This window comes from Calidris pugnax, unplaced genomic scaffold (assembly GCF_001431845.1).
Source record: "Calidris pugnax isolate Ruff unplaced genomic scaffold, ASM143184v1 scaffold5, whole genome shotgun sequence".
In the NCBI taxonomy this organism is placed as follows: domain Eukaryota; kingdom Metazoa; phylum Chordata; class Aves; order Charadriiformes; family Scolopacidae; genus Calidris; species Calidris pugnax.
This window is the reverse complement of record NW_015090814.1, coordinates 3,492,407-3,512,309: the sequence shown is the minus strand read 5'-3', so window position 1 is coordinate 3,512,309 and position 19,903 is coordinate 3,492,407. Positions and strand designations below refer to the sequence as shown.

The 19,903-nt window shown below is 40.8% G+C and overlaps 1 protein-coding gene across 1 annotated transcript in view; it reads right to left on the bottom strand.

Moving 5' to 3' along the window:
• Positions 1–18,983, bottom strand: part of PREX2 (phosphatidylinositol-3,4,5-trisphosphate-dependent Rac exchange factor 2) — a 218,188-nt gene extending 199,205 nt beyond the window's left edge. The window contains exon 1 of the mRNA XM_014939649.1: positions 18,644–18,983. Within this exon, the coding sequence (XP_014795135.1) occupies positions 18,644–18,784 (141 nt within the window). The 5' untranslated portion in view covers positions 18,785–18,983. The remainder of the gene's footprint in view (positions 1–18,643) is intronic.
• Positions 18,984–19,903: the final 920 nt, after the last annotated feature.

Genomic DNA, 19,903 nt, shown 5'->3' with positions numbered 1-19,903 from the left:
CAAAAAGTTTGTTTAGAGAAAATCAGGGGCAATCTAAAAGTATTTTCATTCTTGCATTATCAAAGCACTTTGTCACCAAAACCACTCCTTCTCATTAAGAGAAAAGCTGGACGTAGACTTTTTAATTAAAAAAGAATATATATCAGAGCCTCTGTGGGAGAAGAGGAGCAGTATCTAATTCCCCAAGGCCAGGTGGCAAAGTCCTGAATAGTAGTCACTAAAAGAGCATTTAAAAACAAAACAAAAAAAAAGAGATAAAATTATCAAGTGCAAGTACACACAAGAGGTTGAGAACAAGTGCCTTGCCCAAGTCCTGTCCCTGTGTGAACAGCTGGGAGTACCATGAGCACTGGTAGACAAAACACTCTCATTCCGCACCAGAAGTGCTGGAGATCTGAAGAGAACCTGAAGTTCAATCAGCAGACTGGCTCCTCAGGTCTTCATCTTACCTGGGCATAGCATCAGGGTACATCATGATACAGAATCATAGAATGATCTAAATCTCCCCTTTTTTCAGTTTAAAACACTTCCTCCTTATCCTATCACTCAGCTCCCTCATAAACAGTCCCTCCCTATTTATGGTAACCACCCATTTTTACCCAGATATTAATCATCCCCTAGAAATAGCCGATTCACACGGACAGCTGACTTTTCCTTCCCAGCACAGCCTGGGCACATCAAGCCAGACGTGAAGGAACCAGCATCAAGAGGCTGCCTCTTTCAGTTTAAAACAGTTACCCCTCATCCTATCACTCAGCTCTCTCATAAACAGTCCCTCCCCATTTGTGGTAACCACCCATTTTTACCAGGATATTAATCATCCCCTAGAAATAGCAGATTCACATGGACAGTTGACTTTTCCTCTCCAGCACAGCCTGGGCACATCCAGCCAGAGGTGAAGGAATCAGCATTGAGAGGCTAATGCCTGCTGGGGATGCGCCCATTTAACAGAGAGTTAGTTACAGATTTCACAAGAATTTTGAAATCACTTTACATCATTTTTCAGGGAATATTCTTCCAGGCCTGGCTAATATTTTGAAGCACTATCTTGAGCTCTCAAGCTCAAACAGATTAGTTACCACTGGTCCATAGTGCTTTTTGAACAATTTTATTGGATGCTTTTAATCCAAAAGAGAAAAACTATAACACACTTTTCCCCCAGATATAAAATATGGGACCTGAATTCAAATACCAATGAGATGTTATTAATCTCCACCAAGCTCCTTTTAAAAAAAAAATAATAATAAAAATATTAAAATAAAAAACCTACCACACACACAAGAAAGAAAGAAAGAGACAATTTCCAGAGAATAAAATATATATATAAAATACAACAGACAAAATAAAATGAGAGAATGAAAGGTTTAAAAATCTGTTTTAGCAACATGTTTCTATAACAAACTGTGATAAGCAACTATACTGATATGTGCAGTCTGGTCATGACTCCTCATGGTTTTACAATCCACATAATATTTTGACCACACACACAAGAAAGAAAGAAAGAGACAATTTCCAGAGAATAAAATATATATATAAAATACAACAGACAAAATAAAATGAGAGAATGAAAGGTTTAAAAATCTGTTTTAGCAACATGTTTCTATAACAAACTGTGATAAGCAACTATACTGGTGTGTGCGGTCTGGTCATGACTCCTCATGGCTTTACAATCCACTTAATATTTTAGGATGCATGTAAATTAGAATCATAGACATATACTAGGGATGGTGGGCTAGATGTATCTGTATATGATGGTCTACTGAAGTAGAAACTGATTTATGAAGTGCTATGAAAAGGCTTTAAATAGAAGGTTGAGATTTGATAGCAGCTGTGGTAGCCACTTTTCCTAAGTGTGCAAATTCACGAAGACAGTAGTCCCCTAAAATCTTGCAGTTTATTTTATCAGTAGAGGCTTCTTAGAGGCCAAAAACATTATTCTAAGTTCCTCTCTGCACCAGTTAAGCTTCATTTTCTCTCCAAACCTTAGAAGCAAACCAAGTTTAAAATTTGGTTGCACGTGGCAAGCCTGCAGTTCATTTACATTTTTCATTAACCAGAAAAAAAAAAAAAATCAAATCTTTAACCATTCAAGACTACATATCACAATAGGAATATTCAATATGCAAATATTGGCTTCCCAACCATTGCAGATGGGAAGTAAAGCCATTGCTGCTCTACTGCCACTGAACGTTGCACCTATCTCTTCTGTCCAGTTATCTACCAAGAGCATCATCTGCAAGACAAAAATAAGTAACTAAAAGTTGAATAAATGGGAGAAATACAGAGTCAATAACCAGAATTGCTGTGATAAGCCAATAAATTCCTTCTGGAATTCCGTGGGATAACTGTAGTGAATGCTTTTTCCATCACCACTAGCCAGCATATGAGAAATATTTACTCCATGAAATTAAAAAGTTTAGAAATAAATGGGGAAGTCAGAGTCTGATGCGCTGTATTAGCCCAGAGCTGTTTGGTGGCTGCAAAACAACAGGAAACGGAATGGAATAGCCATTACAGCCTTTATTGCCATGGCACATTAAGACAGACAACAGCACACAAAGAACAAACAGTTGAGACACAAAACAACATTTTGCCAAAATCCTGTTTTACATGTAACAGCTCTTACAGTCAAAAGCCAAATTATACTTGGCAAGTAAGTATGGGGATTTTTTCAGAACAAAGATGCATAACATAAGTGCATAATAGCAGTGGTGGTGGTCATATTTTTATTTATTTTTTTTAATATTGTAATATCATTTTGTCCAAATCTAGCTAATAATTTTTTTCTATTATCAAAAGCTACAAGTGCAAAAATTCATTGTTACTTTCTGTGCTGGAAGTTGTTATAATACCAATGAAAACTAATGAATCCAGTATATTTCCAGCACACATTACTCACAACACACCCAAATTAACTTCATTTTTCATGATACAGCAATTGCCAGTATAAAGCAAGGCTTGCTCACATATCCCATACAGTAACCTACAAAAAAAATCAGTTTAAATGTCAGGAGAACTGAGTCTTTTATGCAACACTGCCATTGATAACTGTTGTAAAGTGGCATTTGTACACAAAATAGGTCTGACAGAGAAATAGGACAACTTCCAGAAGATAAAAGGCAATTGCTTTTTACCAATTCACCTGAAAATTTTCACTCACACCCAAGAAAATGTCTTAAAGTATCCCATTATCAAAAACATTTCCCAGTGAAGAAGCATTTTGGAAAATCTGTGTTTTACTGGATGGCACATGTTAAAAACTGCATTACAAAATCCAAGTTAAAAATTTAGTAGACTGAGTAATAACTAGTCAACATATTGATTTAAAAATTGATAGTGTACAGATGATAAACTACCATAACTATAAAACAGAACTCTACTTTTAAAAAAAATTAACTTGGCAAGAGTTTCTTCACTTGGTCTATTGAATGAAATGATGTATTAAATGTACCAGTACTACAGCCCCTGTTAAACTTTTATTTTCATGTATTCCAGCTAGAATAACCTTTAATCATGTCTGAAAGTCATCTCCACCATCTCATGGGAGTGTTCTGTACCATATGTATACGAAATTTAAAGACAAACAATCTTACGAACTCATCAAACTGAATCTTGACTTAAAAGATATTTGTAGTGGGTTTTTTGGGGGGAGGATCAGATCCTTTGTCTTTCCCTACCTATGGAAAACCTCAGCGTACATTGTAGCAGCGTAATTTATCCTCAGCTTTACATGAAGATTTCATCACTTTATTTGCCAAGACACTGATTTACCAGCTTTCCCCAATTTTGTCCTGGCACAGTAGACTAAAAACACAAAAAGAAAAGCACGATTCTTTTTTGCAGCTCAAATCCTTATGATTCTGGAAAGTTTTCGAGTCGACTATATTCATATTCTCCTCTGCTCCCCTCTTGAGGGTGTCACAGTCAGGCCCATATGTAGGTCCACAAAATGAGAGTTATTTAATATAATTTTATTTCATCACCTATCCAAAAGCATTCTAACCACGGCACAACATATTAGAGAGTCTGTAAAGAGGCAACTTTATGCTTTCCCTTCTTTAATTTACTACTGCTAAATGCAAATGCTGAAATGTGATCAAGACAGGTGGAACAGGCAGTAAATTGCCTGAAACATGTTTTGGAGAGAACCACTGCTTTTCAACGGAGATCACAGCAACTTCATGCACGAACGAAAACCAGTTCTTTGTGCACTCCAACCAAAGAAAGCTTTACCTTCCTTGGGGCCAAAAGACCTCTCTGATATCTGCAGAAAACAGGAAACTTTCCTTCCCATTGTTTCTGTCCAGTCTGACTATTGTAACAGGTCAGGGTAACTAAACATGGGAAAAAGTCGCTTTATTTCCTGCGAGGACAACCCCGTAGCATATGGGAAGAAATTAACACCCTCATACAGAACATAACTGCCAACTTCCAGGCATTATTCTTAATAAACAGGATCTCACGCAGTGTCAGAGAGATAAATGAGTGAGGAGTAAACTTAAAGTAAATGAAAATAAAATTTATTGCTATCAGGTCTTCGCTCTCCTACCCCTGCCCACATAAAGAATGCTTCCAGGTATATTGCAACGTATTTAAATGTGGCAACCACATCCAACTAATTTTGAAATTTCCATTCATTAATTCCAGTATTATTATTAATGGTAGTTATGTGTTGTTCTGTGTAACTGAACAACAAAATCAATGTTTTAGTAGAAAACGAACCTTTCTACTGTGAGAAAACAGCAGATAACAGTTCTTCTATTTAAGAGGTCTCATCTGTAATTCTAACCCGCTGAAAAGATCTCAGCTCTGCCAAAAATATTTCCAACATTACGAAGCAATCTACCACTTGTCCCTTTCAAAATGTTAAATCAGTTGCATCATCTTGAAAACCTGGAGGTCCCTTTTCCTGGCAAGTTTGAGATCAGCTAAATACAGTTTATGTTCTGTTCTCTTTCATTACAAAATTCTCAATTCTCTCTTGGCAATTACTGAAACTTCATATTTTATCATAAAATAAATTAAAATAAGCAGACAATAACCAAATGGAAAGGTAATGGTATTTTCACATCTCAGGCTGACTGTACTTGAAGGTATCTAAGAACTACATTTCTACCTTATTGCTGGATACACTCACTTCAACCACCCAACACCACAGTTTACGTCTGGGACCATGAGTAGCCCCCAATTTAACACTGCAAAAGCCAGTGAGGCTTGTCCTATCAACATAGATACCACAATATGAGGAAATCTCATCACATACTTGACATGTTTCAAGTGGGGGTTTTGTGTGCTTTTTCATTTTTAGAAGAACAAGTAACCATTCCCTCTTCCTTTTCCACCCTGTTCATGCATTTTTTTTCTTGAATTCCAGTAGTCTCCCCCCCTATTTCCAGAGCCCAGTTCCTCCTGTAATCTCACGCCTCCCATTCTTCGTCTTTGTTAGTGTTGTTGACTACTTTTGTCCTTCACTGAGCCCACTTTCCACCGTTTCAGACCACAAAACAGAATGGTGAGGACGACAGCAAACAGCAGCAACAGCCCCTACTTAAGCATCTTCCCCAAACTCTAAAAATATCACTTTTAGTATTTAAAGCTAAATGAAGAAAGCAAGAACTAAGTAAGGTGCTAACTAAACTTTGCAAAAGAAGGATAAGCAGAATTCTTTAGTATCTTTCAATACAAGAAAAATCATACGTCAGTTCCTCAAACATCTATTGAGGGGTTTGATTTTTACCCACTGAAAACTTCTTTGTGCAAAAGATTATGAACAAAACCAGGGTGAAGATCAACGATACCGACACGAGAAGAATTCACCCCAAAGGAATATGAAAGATCATCAGAAGTATGAAAGGGCTTTCATAACAGGAGTAATTAGACTTGGACTTCTAACAAAAAAAATAGTGACGCAAGTACTTAGCAAATTTTTCAGGCAGGACATTTAAAATGAGCAAAAGGAATTATTTTGTGGGAAACACATTCAGAAGTTACTAGTTCCAAAAAAAAGATAAACTATTTAAAAATAAATTAGGCAAACTCAGAGATTACTTAGTTTATATCCACAGTCTCCAGTACAGAGAGCCCCCAAACCACTGGTGCCTCAAGTTGGGAAGGATACACCCTCCTTAAGTAATACTATTTACCACCATTATAAAAAAAATATTACTGTGATAGACCAACTATTAAATCTATCACAGCAATTCACAGGTTCCTTCCAACACCTCTCATTTTAGGTCTTTATCTTATACTCCAAGTTCATTTTTACGTGGTATTTTACAAGCTTTCAGGAACAAAAAAATCCACAGGCACTGGAAGGAAGGAAGCAGCAATCATTATATATTTAGGGTGGCCATTTTTACAGAGGCATTCTATGAATAAGAACGTATTTACTGTCTTTCTGCTTTACATGCTTCTGCAAAATAACTCTCTTCCACAGACAACAAAAGGATAAATAAGAACTAATCGGCCATGAACATTTTTCAAGTGACAAAACACAAACTCTACTGGTACGTGCCGTTCTTTCCTTTCCCTCTACCTTGGAAGGCTTTCTTTTTAATGAAATCACTGCTTATACAGTGCAGAGCTTCAGCTGCTTCCACATCTGTTTCAGTCTCAAATGCCTCTGTGACTCTTAAAGCGAAGTCCCTTTACCACACTCACACCACAGAATCCGAGGATGTTGTCTCAAAGCATCCTGTCGTAGGCTCTTTCTTCCAGGCATCTGGATACACCATATGCTTAAATTCCTTGGGTAAGGTAACTTAGCACATACTAAGCAATAAAATGAAGTGATTTTCCAGCCTTGTTACACAGATTCACAGCATCCCAGAGATCAATCACTTTGCTATGCAGTACATCATCTCAACTTTATAGCTTTGTGCTTTTAGTGTCCAGGTTTTTTTTCAAAATGTCACACTAGGGACTAAGAAGTAAAAAGACAGCCAATTAAGTTTACAGAAGAACGTGAGCACATCCTGAAGTGTATTAAAAGAGAAATCTTGCTTACCATTCTTCCCTTTTGTATCTAGTACTTTCTGGCTTACTTCAATAACATAAAATGGGAATTTGACAAGTGTTATGGTATTGTTCATTAAAGAAAACACAAACTATTGAATTATTTCAGGGGTTGCTCCACGTTTCTGCTGTTACCTAGTAATCAGTATTTAACCTAATTCCCAATCTGGAATTTTTAGCTGAGCAATAACATAAAACCAGTTTTGGTTTAAATAGACATTCATGAGGGTTTGAACTGTCATGCTTTTGGGGGTGAGGGGGAGTGAGAACACAAATATAGATGGCTCAGCGTTTGCCTCTGGATGGGTCTCACATTGTCCCATCTACTTCACCAGTTTCTGCCTATTACAAGGTAGTCTTTCCAGTAGAGATACTTGGCTCACTCGTTCTTCATTGCTTGCCAGCAAGCCCTTCCTAAACAAGCCCCAAGATACAGGTCTCTGAAGGCTTTCTGTAAGCACAACCTCATGAAGATGGTAAAGCAAAGACATTAGAAGAGGAAGAGTGAGAAAACTCTTGTAGTTTAGCCTGACTTACAGATCCTGAAAAATGCCCAGCCATTTCAGCTGGGGACTCAGAGATCACAGCCACACATACATTCCCAGTGCCACCTTCAGATTTGTTTCTCAGACTACAGAGCACATTGTCCCTCTGCCAGCCAGACCTGGCCAGCCATTAAGCTCTGACCAGCCACTACCCAATTATATTTCCTCAATCACTTTTTGTGATGCAAATAAAAACATCTTTATTATCTACCAAGAGGCTGAAGTCCCAAGTACAGAGAATTTCCCATGGCCCAGCTCATACCTAACCAGCTTCAACAAGGATTGACTGCATAAATCTCATGGATAACTCTCCTGGCCTAGATATTCTCCATGTTTGCTGCCTGTTTCTCCTTTTCTGTTCAGCCTCCCAGCTGATTGCTCTTGCCTAATCCACACTATTCAAATTGATTTATGTCCCTGATGAGCTTTTAAAACCCCTCATCTTTAAATATTACAGAAGACACCGCGCACACACCTCAAGGAACTCAGTTCTCCAATACGTTACCACATTCCTGCTGAGATTGACTATAGCACATTACTAACATGGATATCTGGTAGCTATTTTCCAAGTTATTTTCCAGGACTTGTGTAAGAGTGTTCTGTCTCCACTGATGCTCCTCTGTCACCTCTGTCACATCGTGTTTGATTTTGGCATAAGGAGGCTGAGATTGTTAACTCAACGTGTAGGAGCACATCCATCCATTTCTCTAGCAATGACCCCGTTTAAACAGTTTGAGAAATTAACAGATTATTTCACAGGGCAAAATACAAAAACTTATTTAATATAAATTCATTTATTAATTACAGAATCACAGAATGATATGGGGTTGGAAGGGACCTCTGGAGATCACCTAGTCCAACCTCCCTGCCAGAGCAGGTCCATCTAGAGCAGGTGGCACAGGAACATGTCCTGGTCACTTGCTCTAGCTGTTATAATATGCAAAACTGCATTTAGAAAGCAAACCCATGAATACATATAATGTATTTAAACTTCAGGAGTAACTATCAGCAGCTACAGCCAAATTTCATTTTGAAGTGGCCTAGGAAGGTCAAGGAGTGGATTATTTACTCTGCTCCACTCAGCAAGGTATTACCAATTTGTCAGGGAGGCTGAATCACACAAATGACATTAAAATAAAGCCAGCCACACTCCTACATCTTATTACTGTTCTCTCCACTGCTCTTCAGTTCTAGCTGTTTCTCCTACCCACTCCCCTAGAGTAACTTGAACTTGAAAGCCCATGAGGTGTGCCAGATGGCTTGGCAGCCAGGCTGCCGAAAACAAAAAAAGAAAATCAGGAGGTCTCATGGGACCTAAAGTTAAGTGTCAACCCCAAATACTTCCATTCTGTCCCTTCAACAGGGTCACTTCAGCTGTGAACAGCCCATGAGAGAATCACAGAAGCAATAAAGCTTCCACAAAACGAAGCTGGCTTTGAAGAATTATCCTTGCAGTTTCTCAGACATTTTAAGTAGACAACCATTCTTCTTACCATCAATTATATATAAAGAGAAAGGACTGCTTTGCTGTCAGAGTGCTGAACTGGGAATCAAGACATCAGATTATATTTCTGGCTCTGCCACAAACTTCCACTGGGACCCAAAGAATCAAGATCCGTCTCTAAGTTTCCCATTTGTAGAACTACTCAGATTTGATTTATTAATGACAGCGGCGCACTGAGAGGTCTCTGAATAGAAAATACTACAGAAACCCCAGGTTATCTATTTCCTCAGCAAATATAATACAGAACAAAAAAATATCTGTGTATTTGAGTTTCCTCTTGTATTTTGAGTATTCATTTGCTGAACAGTATAGCCTGGTCATTTGCATTACAATTTCAGAGGACAGAGGAAACAAAGTAGAGGTGGGACCCTGAAAAATTTGCTCTCCTGAAGAGTTGAAACTTCAAGTTAATCTGCCTTTCCTTGCCTTGAGTCTAACAGATGCATAAGTTTCCTGACTGTCTATTTACCCAGACCAAATTAATGAGATCTGGATGTAAGGATACTTTCTCAAACCATGCCAAAGACCGATTAAATCATAGAATGGTTTGGGTTGGAAGGGACCTTAAAGTTCACCTAGCTGCAACTCCCCCTGCCATGGGCAGGGACACCTCCCACTAGACCAGGTTGCTCAAATCAAGGTAAACAATATCCATAGCTCTCACCACGTTTCCTGAGCCAGTCATCTCCTTGTAGGAGATGCAATCAGGTTGACAAGGCACAATTCACCCTTGGTAAATCCCCAGAGGCTGCTTCCAATCACTTTCTTTTCCATCAGCTGCATGGAAATGGTTTTGAAGATGATTCACTGCATCACCTCCCCAAGGACTGAGGTGAGGCTGCCAAGCTTGCACTTCCCCAGATCCTCTTCCTTGACCTTCCTGAAGCTGGGTTTGACATTTGTGTTTTCCCAGTCATCAGGAACTACCTCAGCCTTTTCTATGTCTCTTTTCCACAAGGCTCCCTGCCCCACTGAGGTGTAGGCACACTTTGTCCTTAGCCTTTCTTTTGCTACCAGTGTACTTACAGAAGTCCTCTCTGCTGCCCTTCACATCCCTAATCTCAATGCTCGCTGAGCTCTGGCATTGCTATCTCCAGTCTTGTGTGTCTTTACACTCCTCCTGAGTAACCTGTCCCTAAGCTCTCCTGAGTCCACACCAAGGCACACAATCAATTCACCAAAGACAGGGACAATCCTGCTCAGTCCAAGCCAGAAAATTGAACCCATAGGTATGCAGTTCAGAATTAAACCAAAAATAGTTAAACAAAACTACTGAAAAAGAATATGCATTAGTAAATAAGTATGCCAAGTTATTCAAGATCCTTCTATAAAAAGGCAGGGCCTATATTATTCTAATTATTAATAAAAACGATTGTCTTATTCAAGTCTATACTTGATTCATGGGTAGCCCCACTCCTTTTCAAAGAGGGACATATACTAAACATACATACACAAGGTTATAGCCTTCCACAAACCGGCAAGTTGCCCCCACCAGTATCTTAGGTCAACTATCCCCAGTTTGAATTTGCTTCTTTTGGCCAAAATACAGTTCCTTTTGGTTTCCAATGTGAAGAACTTCTCAGTTCCTCCTATAGCATAATACTGTTACCAACTTTGAATTCCTCTGCTTTGACAAAATTGTTCTTCATGGGAACTCTACCAAAAAAATACAAACCAACCTTGGAATGCATAGCTTCAAAGCACTTGGTGTTTTAAAATGGTGACAAAAATTAGTACTGAAGAGGGTTGAAAAAAATCTCTCCATAAATATTTGAAGTCACTGCCAACAGCACACTATTCTACAGTATTAGGCTGCGTAGAGTAACTTAAACCTGGACGTATTGATTGACGGTCCCCTCCAAACAGTCTCTTCTAAATCAGCAGCTCTCATTACAAACTTGTGAAATATACGTGGCAGGAGAGTTAAGACCGAGCTACAAGGCAGAGCAAAGGAATAACTGGAACACTGAAAATATAATTATATTTATAAATACAGATAAATCAAGAAGTTGTACAATACCCCTAAGCGCATCATGCTGAAGACTGTGATATATCTTAGGCTACAGTAAGTCTTATGAACAGAAAAGTTTCTTAAATGCTTTGAAACAAATCTTTCTCCTTTCAGTATTTCAGACTTTTCACTGAACAGCTAAACAAAACACCTTTTTTCCTTAAAGAGCAGCTTTTCAAAATATAGTTGAAGTATCTGAGAGCAGTAAGAGGAAATCCATTGAAAAGTACAAAACACCTCTCTAGAGTATAGTGCAGCAGAATTCCTTACACTTCCAAACAAGGTAGATGCTTAAAAACTCTTCTGAAAGACCTCTGCTTTTTGCCATTGTCACACCTTGCATGAACTCTGTGCTCAGCTAGTAGAGATGCGAATAATCTTTCTTGCTAATCCACTCCATAAAGCCAGCATTCCACCTTGGGGGCGTGGGTCACAAAGAAATAAACAGCTTTTAAGCTGTTACCCTCACACTGATAAAGATCACAGGTGGTGCTATTGATATAGCCAAGCAAAGTCAAATAAGAATAGAATACCACATACAGATTTTTTGTAATGCTTAAGCAAGTTAAAAACAGCAGAAATTGGAAGTGAATGGAAAAGATATTGACTTTCTATGGTAATTGTGTTTGCACTTCCTTTTGACTTTTTATGATGAAGTAGCTATAGAATGTTGTTTTTCTTTTCCTGAAGAGAAAGGAAATCACAGAACCTTATCAAAAAACGCAGCCAGCTAAAACCCTTCCCTTCCATTCATTTAAAGCCCTTTTATAAGGTATAAATGCAATTATGCAAACCATTATGAAGTCACTAATCATTACTGTAACCGAGATATACATATAAAATATTTAGGGAGTTGGGCTCGATGATCCTTATGGGTCCCTTCCAAGTTGAGGTATTTATGTTTCTATGACATATACACATGCACGCAAAAACAACACACACATTTTTATTGCATCAAACTACAGCTATAGAAGATAATTTAAAAATGCTTCTTTTATGGAAGGCCCAAAACCTAATTTCATCATCACTAGTGTAACCATTTCAGGAGTTTCAATCCAAGACACAAATCCTTTATTGCTGGTCAGGTTAGTAACACTGAATTTGACTAAAGTTTACCTGGAGCCTCAATTACTATTAATCAGTTGTCCAACTAATTAAGACTTCTCAACAATCAGAGAAATACCTATTGAGGCAAGAGAAAGGCAAGGCTCAGTGTGGCAGGGAAATACAGATCTGACAGCCACTGAGGAGTCTGGGCAACACAACTTATGAACAAATTCAATTTATGCCCATTGAAAAGCAAGGATTCAGCTTCTCTTAACAGCGCACACCTTTAAAAAAAACTCCCTTTAGCACAAGGAGAAGAGAGGGGAAAAGATAGTGCAGTAGGTTGTAACAGAACTGAAGTGAGATTTGAGAATTAACTGGCAGAAATGTATATATATTCATAGAAGAAACTCTGTAAACCATACTACAGTCTATATAATAAACTAGCTTTGTATTTTCCCCCAGCTGCTTCAAGATCTAACTAGTCACCCCAGCTGAGGCTGTGAGGTTTTGGAAGGCCTACGCAAGCGCCAACATCTGCTTCTATTCCCATCAACGTCAAATTTGTCAGAACATGAAAATGCACCAGAAAAACAATCCCTGTCATAGAAAAATAAACTCTGCTTCCACGGATATCCCCTGAAGTACCAAGCGTAGCAGATCTATTACACTTCCAATTTCTATTCCAAAATAAAATTTATTTCCAAATATATATACACACGTATATATTTTTATATATATACACTTATATATATTTTTTAATATATATATTATATATATATTTGACTACTATTATTTCTAGCCTGTTTCCCTGCAGTGTACTTACAACCTGAAGTTCTTCATGGTCTGGTTTGCCTTTCCTGGCCAGTCAGTCAACGTAAAGCACAATCATAAAACCTAAGCCTTACACCAAGTTACAAGGTGAGAAATTAAGCCAGCCACTTTTTGGCAACTCTTTACTATTAAATACTTTTTAATTTCTCAGCAACTTCTACCCACAGTTTTACTGGTCTCTTTACTACAGCTGTGTTGAGGGTTCAGGTGAGTGCCCCGATTTAAACAATAAATGAAACCTTACACTAAAACATTAAGCAAATTAAAAAAAAAAACCACAACTAAACACCTTATTTTTTAAAAAACATTAATTTAAAAAGTCAAATATATGCCTCAGCATAAAATCGTGGACCAATGAGAGTCTTGGAAAAGTTTATGTAGTTTTACTCGAGTGTCACGGTTTGGGCCAGGTTGGCCAATGACAAGACAACAAATGCTCTCCACCACTTCTCACTCCAAGCAGAGGAAGAAGAGAGAGAAAGAAATTTATGAACTTTTACTCGAGTGTCACGGTTTGGGCCAGGTTGGCCAATGACAAGACAACAAATGCTCTCCACCACTTCTCACTCCAAGCAGAGGAAGAAGAGAGAGAAAGAAATTTATGAATTTAGGGAAAAACTAAACTACTTTAATGAAATATTTTTAATAAAAAGAAAATAATGAAATAGATACAGTATATAAAAATATACAAAACACTGTATCAAGCAATGAAATATTTTTAATAAAAAGAAAATAATAAAATAGATACAGTACATAAAAACATATAAAAAACTGTATCAAGTTCCCAGGAAGGTGTCACCTGCAGACACTGGGGAAGTTCCAGGTTGGACTCAGTGGAATGGACTCGCTGATGGGGAAGGTAGATGAACTGATGGGCTCCTCCTCAGGCCCCAGGAAGGTGTCACCTGCAAACACTGGGGAAGTTCCCGGCTGGACTCAGTGGAATAGGAACTGGATTCCAGGACTCGCTGATGGGGAAAGTAGATGAACTGATGGGCTCCTCCTCAGACATCAGCCATTGACAAAACCAAACCATTGAAGACGAGCCAACCTGAGCCACCTTGATCCCTCAGCTTTTATACTGAGCTTGGCAGATGGGAGGAACACTCTATTGGTCAGTTTGGGTCACCTGACCTGTCTGCGCCTCCCCATAGGTGCAACCCCTCCATGGGGTAACCAACCAGGTTAGCTGACCCTGGTTGCCATGGCAGTAAGGACAAGCAAGAGCCTCTCTCACTGAACAAACTTGGCTCCGCTCCAGCCCAAAACCAGGACATGGAATTAACTAATTGTGCTTATAGAGCAAAATAGCAAATTTTCATTACGTTTACACAGAGAACAGTAAATATACACACTTTGTCACTTGCTGTAAAGAATGAAATAGATGAAGTACATATTGATAAAGTTGCAATTTTCTTTAAATAAAAGTCTTTACCATGGACACTCTAAGTAATATTAATTATTGAGTTACACAGTTGGAAAACACAGAATTATTTCAGACAGAGTAAATATTCACCAATTGGTGCTTTCTCTTTCCTCCACAAAGTGCATTTTGGTAAGAAAAAAAATTCTCTTCTGTCCTTGCAAGTACAGCCTCTCTTTCATTGAAAAACAAAATTTCGCCATAGTAAGATGATATGATCACCAGATAGATCAGCCAGCAGCAGAAATATCCAAATTAGACAGCAAAGTATCAATAGTTTGTAACAGAAACCTCATATGAAAAAGAAACCAACTCATAAAAAACTCTATCTCTAGATACAGCTTTCAAATAACAAAAACTCTGGTATTGCAGCGACACTCCCAAAGTTACATTGAAATGTCTGAAGGAAACGTGTAAACCTTTCTTCATGATTTCCTGTGCACGCCTCCTCCCTCCAACATGGCTGGGACTACAGGTGGACTTTGGTTTATCCACCTCCCGTATGTTTACATACCTCACTCAAATGGGCCCAAAATTGTTATTGCTTAGTATTACTGATGTCTCAACATACTGCATGACGATAGTTTATTACTGGAAGATTCAGGAGATCCGAAAGAATAATATTACTACAACCAGACCTTTCCACTCAGATTTGATCTGTGACGAGTGCAGATTAAAACCAATATACTGTGTTTACACAGCGTAAAGCCAAGACGAAGAGGTGAATGAACTCACATGGGAATGACTACTCACCTACATACATCTAATAAAGTAATGAATATATCAAACCTTCTGCTTTGGACTTAAGAACCTTGTAGACATCTGACAGCATCCACAAACCAAGCTGCTTCTCACAGCACTGAAGGCAACTGGAGGATGAAGAATCACAGAGGAGTAGGGGAACAAAGATATTTCAAATAACCAACCAGAAATTTGTATTCAGTTATTCTTTAATTCCAACATAATCTGAAGAACCTAAGTAAATCTAACATATAACAAACATGTTTCCAGTGTAGGGAAACTCGCAAAGTGTTTCCCATGTTGACACACACCAGCAAAATCACTTCCTCCTTATAATCTCCTCATTCTCCAGCCAGCCACAACCTGGACCAGGCAAAGCCCCATCTGCCCCAACACAACCACATCAGCAATGGGGGTCTCCTCCTCCCAACGCTCAGATAAATCAGGCTTATGCTTTGCTCCCACTCCTGCCTATATCACCTACTGCCCACTGTGACAGTGTCATTTTGGCTCAGCCGTAGGGGTCATGCACATCACCAACTCACTTCACGAGGTCTCATGAACCACTCAGGAAAACGAGCTGGGTGTGGTATGATGGACGTCATGCTTCCACACAAATCCCTCTTATATACCACCCCTTTCCTACAAAAGGACAATCAATTGAAGAAAACTAAATTTTTCTGTTCCTTAATTTAACTACCTCCTCACAGGGCACATACAGAAAGTGGCAACTGCTGCCCAAATAGGTGAAAAATTAGCTCTCTTGCCCACCACTACCCACATCTTGATCCTACATCTTGCTGTGATCCCACACTGTTGGCAGGAGGGGTAATTTCAGACTAGGTCTAGTCTAGTCCCAGGAACTACACGTCAATTAGGATGTGTTCCTACAGAAAACCTTCCCATTCACTTCCATCCAAAGGGAATCCAGCCTGTGTGCCCCAAGACCACCTCACAATGTGAAACATCGGTGGATAAGAAGCTCAACATGAGCCAGCAACGTGCGCTGGCAGTCCAGAAAGCCAACCACATCCTGGGCTGCATTAAAAGAAGTGTGGCCAGTAGGCTGAGGTGGGGGGGATTGTGCCCCTCTGCTGACGTGATACCCCACCCGGAGTCCTGCATCCAGCTCTGGGAACCCCAACATGAGAAGGACATGGACTTGTTGGAGCGAGTCCAGAGGAGGGCCATGAAGATGACGAGAGGGCTGGAGGACCTCTGCTATAAGGATAGGCTGAGAGAATTAGGGGAGTTGTTCAACCTGGAGAAGAGAAGGCTCCGGGGGGACCTTAGAGCCCCTTCCAGTCCCTAAAGGGGCTCCAGGAGAGATGGGGAGGGACTCTTGATCAGGGAGGGGAGCCATAGGAAAAGGGGGAAGGGTTTTAAACTGAAAGAGGGGAGATTGAGATGAGATCTCAGGAAGAAATTCTTTGCTGTGAGGGTGGTGAGACACTGGAAGAGGTTGCCCAGAGAAGCTGTGGCTGCCCCATCCCTGGAGGGGTTCAAGGCCAGGCTGGATGGGGCTTGGAGCAACCTGGTCTGGTGGGAGGTATCCCTGCCAATAGCAGGGGGGTTGGAACTAGATGGTCTTTTAGGTCCCTTCCAAAACCATTCTATGATTCTATGAAACAAAGCTGGGATTGTGTTTGTATCTCAGAAGAGCTGGTCCTAGGATGGATAATGGTTTTAAGAAAAAGAAAGGAAACCATAAGCCTAGGACACCTAAATGACAGGACTGACTCTCCAGATCAAGAAATAACCATAGAAACATAGTACAATGATGCTTTTGATAGCTTATGTAAAATAAATGTGATGGTCTCCATAGGGGCCCTAGTCCAATGGCCCTCCTAAGTCCACATCCACAGCTGGTCTCAACAGTAGTCCTAGCAGGTAGGCCAAAGAAAAGCTCAAAAATTGTTCCCTCAAACCAAGGCTGAGGTACAGTTAAAACACATGACATTTCCCTGTGAAGGATTTACTTCTCTGAACTGTTGCTTGAACCTTGCTCACAACCATTAATGAATATGAAAAACTTGATGCAGAACCAGGTATTTAACTCCAGCCCTCCTCCCTTTCTCCACGTGATTTATTTAGATCATCTTGGTCCAAACTGCAAAAAGACTTATTACTGAATTCAATATTTGGATGCAACTTGAAATACATTGAGGCTGCTCTTTAGAAGGAGCCAAACACTTACTGCCTGAACATCAATATCTGTTATGGCTTAAACTGTAGAGTCCAAAATTAAAGATTTTGCCAATTCTTTAAATTTGCTGAAATGGCCTAAGACTCTGACATACACCAAATTTGGGGCTTAATATAAAATACTGAAGAAAATGTCTTAGGATAGGTATTTTTTCACAGTAGGTAAAATCTGACTGTTAAATGGAAGTAAAACACTGTTGCACAGCTACTTTCTCAAACTTAGTAAACTTTTTCTGAAAAAAAAAAAAAAAAAGTCGACACATTGGACCATTTACCATTTTTCATGGTTCTGCTGAGGATAAACATATGGAGAAAATAAGCTACTCCGTAGATCTTATTTCACTCCAGTGTCTGTGCTTTTTATTCGCCCTGTCACAGCCAAGTTCGAGAATTTCCTCTTTCATGATAATAAGCAGAAAGTTCACAGATCCCGAGGCAGCGAAGCAGGAAGTTTGCAGTTTGAAGGATTTCCCCTCTTCGGTGGGACAGGGGAGGAGAGAAAAGTATTGGGGGGGGGGAGCTACCGGGAATTCTTTTGCAAACTTAAGCAGCTGATCTGGATGTAGAGGGTCCAAAAAAGCGATCCCACCGAGACTATGGGCAAATGAAACACTGTCCACGTCTCTCCTGTAGTAATTTTGTCACTTTGGTTTCTTGAGCAAGTGAAAACTCCTGCCTTTTGTGATTAGGGAGGCACAAATAAACCCATCCCCAGCGATGGCTCGGATGCGGGAGGGAGCTAAACCCCCTGCAACAGGGCAGCTCTTCGCCAGAACACGCCACCTTCCCAGCTGACCCCCTGTATCCCTGCATCCCAAGCCAGGAGGCGGACGCCACAACATGTGGCTTTAATGCCAAGCAGCTGCTGCACACCAGGACACACACAAATACACACACACACACACCCATGCCCCCTCTCCCCCCCACCACTGCGCTTCAGGGGGGCTACGGCAAGCCATGGAACTGTCTGAACCCCCAACATCCTCCCTAACACCCACAAACGACCCGAACCCAAACACATCACCTCCACCCCAATCCATCCATCCTCATCCTCTGTGCCTGGAGAAGCCAGATGAAGCGAGATCGTCTCTCCCAGCGCCGGGAGGTTGCGGGGGGATGGATGGACAGACAGACAAACACACGACCCCCTCCCCATCCATTTCAAAACCTGTTATTTCTCCCTCCCGAGCAGAAGTTGGGGCCGGTAAACCCTGTCCCAGTGAGGAGAGAAGACACCCACACCATCACCATCACCATCACCATCACCACCACCACCCTCCCCGGCTCCCCTCCGGTCCGTGTCCCCCCCCAAGCCTCACCGACACCAGGAACTCCAGCGTCCCCACGTAGTCCCTCTCCGTCTTGAGCAGCTCGTTGAGGACGCAGACCCGCAGCCGGAGCTGCTTCTCCAGGTCCTTCCCGCTTTCCCCTTTGCCTTCCCCTTTGCTTTCCTCCGTCATGGTGGGATGCAGCAGGAGGGGGGGGTCCCAGCTCAACCCCCCCCACCACCACCCCAAAAAACCCCGGTCAAGCGGACAACAAAAAGACCCCTCTTAAAGTTACATAGCGAGGCCGGGGGCTCCGGCCGGTCCCTGGCTCCTCAGCCCCCCTTCTCCCCCAGCGTCCGGAGGAGAGGAGCCAAACCCTTCGAGCTCGTCCTCCTTTTCTTTTTTTTCCCCCTCAGGAAGGCGGGGGGGGGACGGACGGGACACACAGAGCCCGGAGGAAACGAGCGGCCACTGGTTCCCAGCTCGCCCCGTGAGCTGGGAGGTTGGAAAGGCTCCGCAGCAGCAGGCTTGGACATTAATCAAAAGCTTTGTATCCATGTGACTCCAACCCCTTCCCTCCCCCCCCCGGCTCCTTTTCGCTAAATCTCAGGAAAAAGGAAAGGAAACAACTCCAGGGAAGATTGCGTGCCAGCAGCTGCCTGTTTCACACACAGGCTGGGAGCTCCAGTTTGAGGCTAATTGGAGATCCCCGACAACAAGAGGCACGGGGAATTTATAAAAACGTCCCGGCGAGCTGGCTGCCCGGGGAATCCGCCACAGTTGGGTTTTGTTTTGGTTTAATCATCAGCAAAATGAGCCATTTCAGCTTCCCCTTCCACACCTTCCCACCGGGACCTATATTGCAACCTACATCGCAACTGACCTGTCTTACAGAGAAGTGCTTTGCTATTCTGCTGAGCAACCCTGCCCAGCTCAGCCTGTACATCTGCTAAAAGCAGGTACAAGGTTTATATTCTACAATACATTAAAAAAAATAAAACCTATCTTGGAGGAACTTTTCTTTAAGTTGTTTTGGCTTTTTTTTACTGTTTATTGAAATAAAGGTGCTATAAAAACCTATATCGCAACTGACGTGACTCACGAAGATGTGCTTTGGTATTTTTCTGAGCAAACCTACACAGCTCAGCGCATGTGTCTGCTAAAAGCAGGTACAAAGAGTATATTCTACAATAGATACAGAAAAGTTTGTCCAAGATAGGGGGGGTTTTAAAGTTGTTTTGGCTTTTTTGTTTGTTTATTGAAATAAAGGTGCTATAAAATCCCCAAGTCACACACTTTTCCTGTCTGCGT